This window comes from Thamnophis elegans, chromosome Z (assembly GCF_009769535.1).
Source record: "Thamnophis elegans isolate rThaEle1 chromosome Z, rThaEle1.pri, whole genome shotgun sequence".
Lineage (NCBI taxonomy): Eukaryota > Metazoa > Chordata > Lepidosauria > Squamata > Colubridae > Thamnophis > Thamnophis elegans.
In genome coordinates this window covers 114976683-114990943 of record NC_045558.1, presented here as the reverse complement: position 1 = coordinate 114990943, position 14261 = coordinate 114976683, and the positions used below count along the sequence as shown (strand labels likewise).

The window sequence follows — 14261 nt, the reverse complement described above, 5'->3', positions numbered from 1 at the left end:
AAGAACGGTTGCAAGAAGTGGATATGACTAGTTCAATGAAAAGACGGACTAGGGGAGACATGATAGCAGTGTTCCAATATCTCAGGGGTGGCCACAAAGAAGAGGGAGTCAAACTATTCTCCAAGGCACCCGAGAGTAGAACAAGAAGCAATGTGTGGAAACTAATCAAGGAGATAAGCAACTTAAAACTGAGAAGAAATTTCCGGACAGTTAGAACAATTAATCAGTGGAACAGCTTGCCTCCAGAAGTTGTGAATGCTCCAACACTGGAAGTCTTTAAGAAGATGTTGGATAGCCATTTGTCTGGAATGGTATAGGGTTTCCTGCCTAGGCAGGGGGTTGAACTAGAAGATCTCCAAGGTCTCTTCCAACTCTGCTATTGTATAGATCCATTTATATTTCTTTCTGAAATGGTAGGAAGTAACCAAATAACTGATAATGATTGGCAGCCATTTTGAATGATAGACAAACATGCTAGATCCTCCTGTCTATGGTAAATGGAAAGATTTTATTGGTACTGAACAATTATCAAACTGGCAGATCGCATGGATACAAGGACAAACATGATAAGATCATCCATCTTGATTACATTCTAGGTACAATAGATGTATTTCATAGTTGGTACCTGCAGAATGAGTAGAAAGAATACCGTATATACTCGAGTATAGGCCGACCCGAATATAAGCCGAGGCACCTAATTTTACCACAAAAAACTGGAAAAGTTATTGACTCGAGTGTAAGCCTAGGGTGGGAAATGCAGCAGCTACCGGTAAATTTCAAAAATAAAAATAGATACCAATAATGTTTTTGAATATTTATTTCAAAGAAAAACAGTAAACTAGCGGTGTATTCAATGAAATACTTCACTCACCTCATGATGCTGATGTCCCGCTGTGATGATGATGTCCCGTGCAGCCGCGGGAGCGATGTCCCGCCTCCTATGACACACGGCACAGTGATTCCTATCATTGGATCACTGTACCAGAGGAGGTGGGACATCGCTATGTGGCTGCTTGCCATAACAAGGAGGAGGTGGGACATCGTTGCAGAGCGGCAGGAGGGGGAGGAAGGGGAATCGTAAGACAGCCCTGCATTACATTAGAACGTGAGGAGGGGGGATGGTGCGGTGCGCGCTGCGCGGCAAACTGACACAGAGGGAGGGGAAACTCACAGGGGCACTGGGCCATTCACGAGTGTCACCCAGCGGCATGGCCCCGCCCCTTTTTCTCCTCCATTTCGGGCAAATTTTTCACTGACTCGAGTATAAGCCGAGGCGGCTTTTTTCAGCCCAAAAAGTGGGCTGAAAAACTAGGCTTATACTCGAGTATATACAGTACTTTAGAATTTAAATCCAGATATAAAACCTTTCTCATTCCTTCAAATTTTTGCTAAGTCTCCTGGAATCTATTGAAGAGATATATTTTTTCATATTCTTAAATCCTTGCACTCATGTTCAAATAATGATCCTTCCAACAAACTGACTGCTGAAAATATTAGAGCATTTATCCACTAGTCTCATTCAAGATTTACTTACTCATGTATCATTCTCACCAATTAATTTATGACAAACTCCAGAAATGAGATACACAATCCTAGATTAACAATGTAGTCACTGAGATTCCTTCTCATCAGAAAGTAAGTAATAATGGAACAGCAATGAATATGCTTCAGAAAATATGCTGAAAAAGAGGATAAAATATCAAGAACTGATAAGAAAGTGTAGGATGCATCATGATCCTTTAGTGAAACCTTAAAAAGTTTAGAAAATGCATGTGTGCATGCACACACACGTGTACATATACACATACATACTGTATGTGTGTGTATGTTTGTATGTGTGTGTGTATACACACACACACACACACACACACACACACACACCAGTTGGATCCTGTTGCAACCAGTACAGTGCAAGGGGGCCCGGTATCCACCACATGAACCATACCTCCTGCGACATGGCAATGCTCCAGCTGCTCGGTGGAGCATTGTGCAGCACCATACGCTCTGAGCACCGAAGAGCTCAAATTCAGGTAGGGATGGTGGGGGGGGGGGTGGAATGGTACCCTGTGCTCCTGGCAGGCACTGGTAAGCCCGTATCGGGGCATACCGCCTGCACCCACCACTGACATACACACAAATAACCACAGTTAAATGATGGAGAGGGTGGGAACTGGATACATGGGGTGTTAAGGTTGAATTTTAATTCAACAACCACCTCCAGTGTGATCCTTCCCCATTAGGGCCCATATCCATTTCCAGAGCCAGGCCTTTAGGCTCCTGATCAAAAGAGTGAGAGCCAATCTCACTTCTGGGGGTAGGATGTTGCAAAGGGCAAGAGCCCTGACAGAGAAGGGATTTCTTCTGGATCACACCTGCCAAAATTCCTTGACTGATGGGACCTGCAGAACATGGCAGTTCCTCTGCTGGAACTGGTTGGACAAGCCAGTACTAACTGGATGAGACAGTTTCTGGACTATGCCATGTAGAGCTTTAAAGTAATAACCAATACATTGAAACTAAAAATGTTGACAGGAGAAGAATAAGATGATTATTAATCAATCTTCTTTCTCATTAATTGTTCCCTTTTGTTCAACTCAGGCCGAAATACAATGATATAACATTTGGGGAAAAAGATGCAACCCAAAAGCCCAGCACTAGAGGTCAAGATAGAGAAGATCTCCACAGCTACCATGTATTTCCCTTTGGAGCTCAGGTATGCTGGAACAAAGGACAACCAAACACTACAAAAGACCAACATGCTGAAGGTGATGAATTTGGCTTCATTGAAACTATCTGGTAACTTCCTGGCAAGAAAAGCTGTAGTGAAGCTGACAAGAGCCAAGAAACCCATATAGCCAAGGACACAATAAAACATGGTCGCAGAGCCTTCATTACACTGCAGAATAATTTCTTCAGTCATTGAGGTCATATCAACATCTGGGAATGGAGGGTTAATTGACAACCAGAGAGTACAAATGCCTGCTTGAATCAGAGAGCAGGAAACAACAATAGAATTGGTTATTTTTTTCCCAACCCATTTTCTCATTTTGGATCCTGGTTTAGTGACCATAAAAGCCAGAACCACTGTGATGGTCTTTGCCAAGATTGAAGAAACAGCCACCGAAAAGACCACACCAAATGTTGTTTGTCGGAGTAGGCAGGTAAATTTTCCTGGTTGGCCAATAAATAGCAGTGCTGAAAGGAAGCAGAGCAGGAGGGCAATGAGCAGAGTGTAGGTCAGGTCCCGGTTGTTGGCTACTACTATGGGAGTCTTGTTGTGACTCAGAAATGCTCCAAGCACAAGAGCAGTAGTCATTGAAAAAGAAAGTGTAATACAGGCTAAACTGATCCCTAAAGGTTCTTCATAAGTTAAGACACTAATACTTTTGGGAATACAAAAAGTGTGTTTCTTGTTTGGATAGTATTTGTCTTTGCATCTGGAACATTCATTTCTATCTGAAAAAGAAGAAATAATGTAATATTATGATGTCACATATTCTGTATGGCACAATCATATTTTAGTAGTAAGGCTATTTTGTAAGTATTTAATCTTTATATTTTTTATAAAATATGATTATCAATATTTCTGCTAAGTTTAATTGGCACACAATTTTTATTTGTTTTAATTAACATTATCTCACTCTCTTTCTCATCTGTCATCTGCCAAAAGGAATTAAAGATCTATAGTCCTGGTGAAATCATAGGATAAATGATTGAGAAATTTAGTACAAATAGAAGATAATATTTGCAATTCAAGGTTGAACTGTGTGTTCCTTGGTGTTCTTTGAATTTGGTTGTTTTCTTGCAGATATTTGATTACTAAACATCCTCAGTGCTAGAAGGGGGTTAGATTTGTTGCAAAATTAGTGAAGGGTACTGAATTTATGACAGATTGTTTTTAGTAATGTCAGGTAGATATTGGAGAAAAATAGATTTAGTAGAGAAAGATTAAAAATAAAAGTAAAATTAGAACAACTGAAGAATGATTAATACAAACACTACTGTATATATCAAACTGAGAGGATTGTCTTGTTATTTTCCAAGACAATTAATGGGATGTGGAAGGAAGAAAACATTTCACAGAGTGTCACATAAATGTTTGACCTTGTCCTTTGAAAATATGAGAGAATGATAATTGAAAAAAATTGTAGATGGAGAGGAAGGAGGAGCCAGCGTCGCAATGTTACATTGTGCAGATTCGACTGTCCGAATCCACTGATGACACTTTTGCCATTGGACAGGACCTAAACCGTCTTGAAGAGATGGTGACCAGGAAGACAAGACCTTGCTGGTCGCAGAGAGATCGCAAAGTCCCTGATCGACCCAAGGGAAGCGCTTCCAACTGGCAGCCAACAGGCAACCTCTCCCCCAGCTGACATAGTTGGAGATGGCACCAGGAAGAGAGAAATGAAAGTGTTTCCACCTGGTGAGGTTTTTTTCTTTTCTTAGGGCAAAGAAACTCTTTTCTTAAGCTTAATTAGTCCATTAAGCAAGAACAAAGTGGCATATTTAATCCCTATTGGACTGCCTTAGAAAGTTTTTTGCTCTTGCCTGTAATCTTTTGTGGATTGAGTGATTGCAACACTTCTGTTTTTTCTGCTTGAGTGAAGGGATCTTTTTTCCTCTATTTTCCTTTACTACTTTAACTTTTTTGGCTTAAATTTAAACTCTTTTTACTTTAATAAATTTCTTCTACTACTTGTTACAATATTATATTAATGATACTTAAGGAAAGAGGTTTTAAAAGAGTTGAATCTGCCACTTGGAAGCCCAAGTCTGAAGCTTTTTTTCCTTTGTTGTTGTAACAATGTTTCCTTTGTTCACTCCTATCTGACTATACTGACTGTGCAACAGAAGGGTTTGGAAGGTCTCTTTAAAACCTGATAAAGAACCAAGGTCACAAATAGTGGTGTGTGGAAAATATTTTGACAAGAATTGGAAAAGGAAAGAAAAACTTTAGAACCCTTCTTCTTTGAAAACCATAAAAGAACATTTGTCTAAAATAAAAATAGATATATTCTTCAAAATCTGTGACAGGCTAGAGTGGCAGATAGTATCAAATTCTTCTTCTTGCTTTTTATTTATATTTTTCCTTACTCTAAAAAATGGAGCAATACTCAGATGAAGAAAACTTGTTAATTCAAAACATTTTGGCTGGACTTGAAAACATCTCAGAAGGACTTGAGAGATTTGACAAGAAATGGGACAGACTATGGGCTATTACAAAAAATGATGATGGGGTTACAGCCCCAGAAATTAAAGAAGGGAATCAAAATGCAGAAAACAAAGACAAGGACTCAGGTGAACTTATAAATGGAGTAACCATGAGTGAAAGTGGAAAGAAGGGAAGCTAGAAAAGTGACTTTGATAATTTGGTGCTCTACCCCAAACTCCAAGATGTAGTAGAAAAAGAAAGCGTGAAAAAGATGGAGTTAATAAGACAAATCTATTCAGAAACAAACCTGACAACCAAAGTTAAGCTTACATTAAAAGCAACTCAAGGGCAACAAAACCACATGAGACATCGTTTAAGCTTCAAAGTCTGGAAAGAAGTCTTAAACCCTGGAAAGCTTCTGGATACAGAAATGACACAACAACTGGCAAGAGATGAAAAACCATTTTGTTACTGGAAAGATACTGGTTAATAATGCCAATTGATGGAAAAAAGCTAGTTAATTTTTGATGATTATTAAGTAGAGATTTTAATACCTTATAGACTGTTTTAGATTACCATTGAATGTTTATCCATTAACATAAATTTACTATGATACTAACAGAGAAATAATAACCCTAGTTAGGATAAATAACCAGGCCATAGAAATGCTAATGTACATTCTGGGTGATTGTCAAGTAGAAATGTTAATATCTCTTAAATTGTCTTAGATGTCTAAAGTTTATTTTCTTAGCACGTAATTAACTAATTTGGGATTGACGGAAAAGTCTTATAAATCTTATTAATAAATCATTTTTTAAAGACAGTTATAAAGTTATAATATTGTGTGAGCCTGGAGAGGAGAGGTGAGATAATCAGTAAATAATCTTTAGTTAACTACAATAAAAACAATGAAATGTTAATGGACAATATTTAATGATACATACAGGTGTGTTACGGGCGGGGGGGAAATGCTTAGATATCTTAAGCGAATTAATTTTAGAACATGTCATAAAGGTGCAATGGTATTGGAGATCTATTGAAATTGCAAATGTAAGTGGTTGTGTCTTCTAATATAATGATGCTAGATAAAAACATGTTTAAACAATGATAACCAAATGAGAATTATGGTACAGGGATAGTAAAATACATAACTTTTCTTTCTTAACTTAAAATGTACAACATGATTTGAATGAAATATATGTAAGGGCTGTGGAAGAACTGCACGGAATATATTTGTAACCAATCGATACGCTTTCAACAAGATGTAACAAAAGATGATTTTTTTTCTTATTTTTTTTGTCTAACTAAGCTTTGTTCTTCTTCAAACTCTTGCTTGTCAGATTTGTTCACTAGAGAACACCTTACTTTCCATCATGCTCATTTTATGTTGCTTTTTCAACTCAGGTAGAAGAGGGAAATAAGTACTTTCAGTTGTTTCCATTTTAGCTTTATTTGTTGTCCTTGACATACCCGACTGCTGTGGTGGTTTGCTCCCAGTTTGGCTAGATCTGGCGAAACAATAGTAGCGGTGGCAGGAGGCTCCAGCCACCTGCCTGGACTCTTCTGTGCATGCAGAAGCACCCGAACCGGTAGTAAAAAAATTGGCAACACCCCCCCCCACTGCCTGACAGTCTTCCTTTGCCAGGGAGAGGTAGGGAATCATTATTCTCTGTAATTTCATAGTGGAGAGGGAAAGTGAATCTAATGAGGATGGTAGTGATGTCTGTCCAGGATAAACCAGATAGGAACCTAGATGAATTATTTCTACTTTATTGTAAATCTACATTGACAGAATCTTGAAACTCGAGAAACTGGGGAGGATTTCTTCTGAGTGGCTTGTCCCACCCAGTATCCAGCTGCAGACTATGCTATCTCTTATCTGATCATTTCTTCAAAATTTCACAATGTATTTATTGCTAAATCTTCAGGTGGTGATGAACATCTCTTACCATTCTCAGTTGAAACCCTCCCTTCTGGACAGGGGATGCAGTCATAACAGCAAAATGGCTCTCCTTCCTTCACTTTTTTGCTGGAACCAGGATAACAGCTCTCACTGCAGACAGAGATGGGTATCACCTGGAAATTAAAGAGGAAACTTATATGCCTGGAATCTCTTTAGTCTATTGTCCTCATTCAAGATGATGAAAGCATGTCATGAGCATATCTGGTTAAGGTATAGGAATAATAGTTTGAAAAAAATGTTTCCGTTGTAAAAGCAATATAAATCTCAGTTATACTTGTTTTAAGATTAAATAAGTGCAATCATGAATTCTGTAAAGAAAAAAACAATAACCCTGGACTGCTAAGACGTGTAGCATAGGTCCACAGTGGCCTGAAACAAATTATTGTTTCTTTATTATATTATATAATGGTACTGTATCATGAAGACATGATGCCCCACTTTAATCTAAAACTTGTTAATGGGTCATCTTTACAAATAATGAAATATGATAATTGTGTTGTACAAATTAGTTATAGAGTGATAATATTATGTAAGAATTTCCTTTTGTCCAATAATATGAATTGATGTATCAAATTCTGTTTGTTTAGAATAAAGGACAATAATTAAACCCTACCTGGTTAAACCAGCTATGCCATGTAATCAGCTCATCATTGATGGTTAACAGTTTATCTGGAGGAGCTGAATGGTCCACATTTCCAACTTTCACATGAAGAAATGACTTGTTTTGGAAAGCAATCAAGTTGATAATATCAAATCCAGCTGCCACAATCCCATTCTGATCAAAAGTGACCAGCTCCCCAACAGTATTGTTAAAAGCAACATTTCTCAAAAAATAGTGGAACTAAATTGAAAAGAAAATATAATAATTTGGGATTACCAGACAACCATAAAGGCATAGAAAAACAGATATATTTCCAAATGATATTCATGTAGGCTGTTAAATAAGCTTTCTGAAGTTATAAGTTAAGTAGCATAGGTGGAGTCCCAACAGAAATCAATAGGCAATAGTCATATAGTAATCAATACTTAAGATAGATAAGAAATTAATAGATACACAGCATTCTAATTGAAGCATGAAACCCCCCCCCCCCAAATCTAGGGCATTGGAAATCAGTACAGTTTCAAAGTTTGCATTAAGCTTACTGTAAAAGTATTTTGCCTAATAAGGATATTACCTTCCATAAGTGTTGACTATGAATCTTCCTCCCTACTCTACCCACCATAGATCTCTCAGTATCTCTTGAAGATGACAATGCATGTAAAGCATGAGCTATGGCATGAACAGCATTGTAGACACTGTAACTGTGGCCAGTCATGTCCATTTCAAAAAGAGCCCCAGGAAGGCTTTCCAAATCCTCTGTTCCACTGCAAATATTCTCAGGAACATCACTCATAACAACATTTGGGAATACGCAGTCAAAGGCTTCTTGCCAGAACTGTCTGATAAATCCATCTCCCTTTGTGGTGAAGGGGTTTTGCTTCCCAGCAAATGATCTGAACTCTGGTAGAGCAGTGGAGTGCATTGTGAGGAAAAGGGCACCATCAATTATTTTGATATCCCAAGCACGTTGAAAAGGGACTAAACCGAACTCTACCTGTGATGTTATTATCCACACAATACCTTTTGGTTTACTTCTTACCTCTTCTATCTTTGGAATATACTGGAACCATAACAAAAAGCTCATAGCAAGGAATTCTCCATTGTACACCAATGCATTAACCTTACTACTCATGACATGATCATAGGTTTTTACCCCCTCTTGAAGCATGCCCTCAAATCCACTGAAAACAGTAAATTTGGGGAATCGGTGAATGAAAGAAACACAAACCCCATTTTTGGGAAAAAGAGAAATCACTGTTTCTACAAATTTTTCTCCCTGGTCATTGTCCATGATAAGTATCCCAATCCACGTCCAATTGAAATGCAGGAGCAGTGAGAGAATCCCTTTTTGCTGAAGTTCTTCTGGGGGAACCATCTGATAAAATGAAAGGCCTGGAGTTTTATCATTCATTATTGGAGGAGATCCATAAATGAGCTAGAGAGAAACAGGAAAAGGAGATAAGAGTAGCACCTAGAAAACATTTTCAAGTGCTCAAAATAATCAACGTACAGTATATTGAATGAATAATTCTTATACCAACCCTTCAAAACTGTCTTAGTTGACGCATTGAGATGGGAATTCCAGAAAGCAATTTTTTTGCCTCGTTGACATGGGAATTCCATTGAGATGGTAGTTCTGGAAAGCATAACTGCATGGAAGGGATTGGAAGTGTGTTGATTGTCATTAGTGATATCTCCAGATCTGAAGGAATTACTGATATGGATGTATCTAAAACCAAGCTGCAGATTTGTAAGTGATGGATAATTGCTGTTTCATATCTTTTAAATTTCAAAAGGGGATATGCCATCCCTGTTTGTCTTCATGCATGGGTATACATAGTAGTTTTGACTACATGCACAGAGGTAGACAAAGGGATTTGTATCTTGATGTCAAATTTCAAATGATTAAATTTCTACAGCTGAAGGTGAGATAAAACAGTTACATCAGCAATAATCACAATTGCAGATTTCACCTAAATTCATATTCTTGCAAAACCCTTTTCCATATAACAATTTTATAAAGAAATGTCTAGCTGCACAACTAATCATAATCTTGTCATCATAACCATGGGGGAAACATCTCTGCCATACACTAGCATTGCTGATGTTACCTGGTTTGAGTAATAAAATGTCTGTAAGAAAACAAGCAAGCTCAAATATGTCAAGGACATCATACATCAAAACATTTAGGACACAACTTGAAGCTTAGCATAATTTACTGCCATCTCAATAATGTATAAGGCAACAAACTGATTCAAAGTTTATAAATTCAGAGTTCATAAACATAATCAAAGACTCTTTAGGTTCAGAACACAAAGCTTTAATTTACAAAACATAGCTTAAGGATTTTTCTATGACAGTAATAAAGTTTTGATTTGAGTTGAAGATGTAGGACAAAGAAGTGTAAGATTTATAGAACACACCCAATGTCAAGGGGTACTCAAAAGACATGATGAAACTTTCTTAATTTCATAACAGACAGGTTTTAACTGGTAAGTAATACACATTTTAAATTATACCAGGTTTAATAAACTAAGATAATTTTCAGAAGACTGGCACTGACAAATTAGCCATGCTGTAGAAATCTACAAATAATTTAAAGCATTTGTGAAATATGATACATTCAGATTAATGAGCCACCTAATTATGGAATGTAAGACAAAACCAAATTAGGGCCCAGAAAGGAGGAAAGCCAGCTTCTTTCAATAATTTGCAATAAATTTAATAGTTGGCCAATGTGATTCAAGGCACAAAAACAATCACATCAGTTTTTAATTGAAAAAAGTCAAATTTGAGGGGAGACATTTTTCAATTCCTGAATCATTTACTAAAATATACCTAATGTTGCCAAACAAAATTGTATTGTGAATGTAGGACTCTACAGGTAGGATGACATTTGCATGTAAGGTTGTCCAACCTACCTGTGGAATCTTAAAGATATCCAAGAGAGTTGCCACATGGAGTGAAATTTCAGCATCCAATCCTCCAATAACAGCTGTAACTTTATTCTGGAAGTTACATAAGTAATTGGGAACCAGTCTCTCAGCTGTCGATAGAAGTAGCATGGTGGCTTGATAAGTTCTTTGAGCATTGTCATAGCTATCATAAATGTAGAAGCCCAGGGTGAGATTAGGTAAGATTTGTGGGTTTTCATTGATCTCCTTTACTGCAAATGCAAAAGCCAGGATGTGCTGGTAATTCTTAGGAACTCCACTATAATGAGAGTTGCATTAAACATCAGAAGTATATTCTACTAGCTTTTTCATTATAGTCAGTAGTTACAAAATAACATGCCAGCTCCATCAAGCATATCTTGCTGATTTGATAAATCAACACTCATTAGAATATACAAGTGTATGTGAACAAAGAATTCCAGAATACAGACATTTCTTCAGGAAAATTGTGCAAATAATGTCAGGTATAAAACACGGGGGGAATGTGGAATCCACATATGTGGATTTAAAAAAATGAAAAAAGGAAGACTGGCACAGAGCCAGGGCAGCAGATACTCTTGCATTGTTAATAGGAGTAGAAGATCTTGCAGTTTTTTTTGAAGGGGTAATTTTATTAGATAAAAAGCAAGTTAATTTATTTTATATAGGAGGACTATGTGGAAAAATGGGAAAAAAGCACCAAATCAGAACAAGCTACCTGCCCCACAGTAGTGCTCAAGCAGATTAGCAATAACTGAGACTTAGAAGCATGGAAGCTCGGCTATTTGGAGATAATTCGGTTTTGGAAATTTGCTTTTAATATCTCATTATATTCTACACTATTTTTTGCCCAGCTGAGAAGAGAACACTGTTCTTAGCATCTAATTTCAACCCAGGCAATTAACTATTGCTTTGTGCTGAAAATGCTATAATTAATTATTCTGGCATTCATACATGCAGAAAAGTATAAGCAAATGTAAGTACAATACTTACAAAAACTCTCCAGGCAATACTGGTGGTGGATGAACTTGAAAGGTGAGTTTTTCAGAGACTGGACCAACTTGAGATGAAATTCCACCAACCATAAGATCTCCTGGATGATGATATTTGTGATATGGAGGATATGGATGAAAGATGCTGCATCTGTAAGTCATGGACACAACATGGGGACTCAGCACTAGCGTTAAGATTAGTAAAAATGGTCTCCCCATTACAAGGGTAAGTCACAAAGAACCCCTTTATCCCTAAGATAAAGCCATTAGCTGTTCCAAAGTTAACACCTCCTGGCTTGTTGTAACTGAATCTTGGTCTGTCTAGGATAGATTTGGGGATGCTAATCGAGCCTTAAGCCTGTTTCTCTTACATGCTAAAAGGAGCTAATATTTTAAGAGAAAGAGGGAGAAGCAAATCCTATGTCAGTACTGTTTTAGTCTTTCTAATGGGCACTGAAATTCAGAAGGATTTGAGGAAACAACAGAATTAATAACAATAATCTAGATGTAGAATGAAGGTAATTATTAAGTGTGAATCCCTTAGGGAAGACATGAAGAAATTATGTTTTTCAGAATTGGACTATTGCTTTCTTTGCTATTGTTATATGGACTACTAGGACATTGGTCAAGATCAGGAATAGGGAATATCTGAATGACTGAAAGCAACATACATATTTTGAGGGATAATGGTGATAATGAGCAATTGATGAAACTAAGATATGGGCTTTAGATTTTCATCAGTTGTTTGAGGTGTTATTCTTGCTTACTATTCTAATTTGCTAATAATATGAGCCAATTTTGCATGGACACATTTTTTTTGTAAATTTTATGTACATTTTTTATAAATTTTTATGTACATTTTTTATAAATTTTATGTACAGTTTTTATAAATTTTATGTACAGTTTTTGTAACTTTGTGTACATTTGGGCACACTTTGGTACATTTTGTGTACAGTTTTGTACATTTTATGTAAATGGGGATCACCAAATGATTTATTGAAATATAAATAAGAAGCATTTCTGTTTAAACAAACATACAGTTTGATACTACACTTCTTGCTCATAACAAATATCCCAAATACCTAGTGCTTACTCTCAACATTGTCCTTCAAAGAACATTCCACGCAGAATGAACTGTTCACAGACTCTCAGGAAAATCTGCTGCTCTGAAAATGCTCAGGATCCATAAAGGTGAACTTTGCTAATAGGTGCTTTTCCACTAGGAAGAGAAGTCACATCCCAAAATTCCCCAGAAGTCAGAAGTGATATCCATGCCAAAGTTCATGAAACATAGGCCCAAGAAAAACCCTGCATATTGTATGTGTGCTCTCATATGTGTAGGCCCTTAATAAGTTGGGTCAGTGAGTCCACTGCTGCATGGTAGCCATAGAATCCTGGACCAATCCAATCCACTCAACAATGGAAAGTTGAATTTTTCCAATTTAACAAAATGGTGGAATATCACCAGCAGCCAGCAAATTGGTGGGAAAGTATAGTAATGATATAGAAGTAGCAAAATGAGCAGTCCCCTTTGACTTCAAAAGTAGCCCCTTTTGACTTAGCTATACAATGAAAATCTGTATCTTTTTGCCTGTGTACTAGCAGTGCAGGTGATGTCAACAATATGGATGAGAGAGAAAGAATTACAAAGAAATTCCTTAATCCAGGGAGTAGGAAAGATGAGAAGGAGTCTGAGCCTACTTTTTGGCCCTTGCTTTTAGACAATGTTCTTAATATTATGAGTGTTCATCAGAGCAAAGGAAGTATGAAATTCTCAAGAGCAACTTACAAAAGTTATCTAAGTACATCACGTGGAATATCTTGCCTCAGTTGCAATGCTGGAGAGTGTTCTCTATATTTGTCAAGTTGAAATGTAATCTCTTTTATAACTGCAAGCTAACTTTAACAAAATATAAGTGAGATTCCTTTAATCATTGAATAGGCAGCAACTAGCCTACCTCTGCCTAGAACACTGCTAGAGCTGATGCCAAACTTTTGCATTTCTTTAGATGTGAGCCAAGAGACATGAATATCTTTCCTTTAGAGCTCCTTTTTCTTGCTGATGGCGACTTTGACTGATTTGCTGATATTGCTGATTTGTGACATATATGGAGCATCCTCATTTGTGGAAGAGGGAATATCGCTTTAATGCTGGTCCCTTGTTGTATTAAACAGTGTTTCCAGGCCATTTTCTTTGTATTTTGACAATTTCCTTAGGCCTAACTTATATGTACCTGCAATGAGCTTGACTTTCTAGCCTGAACAGAGCAATCATTGTAAGCCCCAGGATTCAGACTTCCTCATTTATTTCCCCAGTTTGGACTTGAAACAAAGAATAGCCATGAAGGACCTGGGAACCTCTAAGACTCATGAGTATGATAAGAGCTTCTCATCATACTCCAGTCCTTGCTATTCTTGTCTATATTTAATTTTCCTGTTAGGAAACTGAAACAGAGATTCTCTCATTCATTCATTCACTCATTTCCCCTCTACTGCAAATGTTCATTAAAAAAAGTAAAGTGGTATTTCAATGGAGTGTTGCTGTGATAGGTTGCTATTTGTTTTACTACTGGTTTGCTCATGCACGTGTACACGCACGCTCACATGCAACACATGT

At 37.2% G+C, this 14261-nt stretch overlaps 1 protein-coding gene across 1 annotated transcript; it reads right to left on the bottom strand.

The window, feature by feature from the left end:
* Positions 1-2551: 2551 nt before the first annotated feature.
* On the bottom strand, positions 2552-11806 carry LOC116521581 (vomeronasal type-2 receptor 26-like). The gene is made up of 6 exons (XM_032236239.1): positions 11646-11806; positions 10641-10932; positions 8339-9154; positions 7732-7959; positions 7105-7231; positions 2552-3456 (listed from the first exon to the last, which is right to left on the bottom strand). Exons 1-6 carry the CDS (start codon positions 11804-11806, stop codon positions 2552-2554), a joined length of 2529 nt encoding a protein of 842 aa, XP_032092130.1.
* Between the last annotated feature and the right edge of the window lie 2455 nt (positions 11807-14261).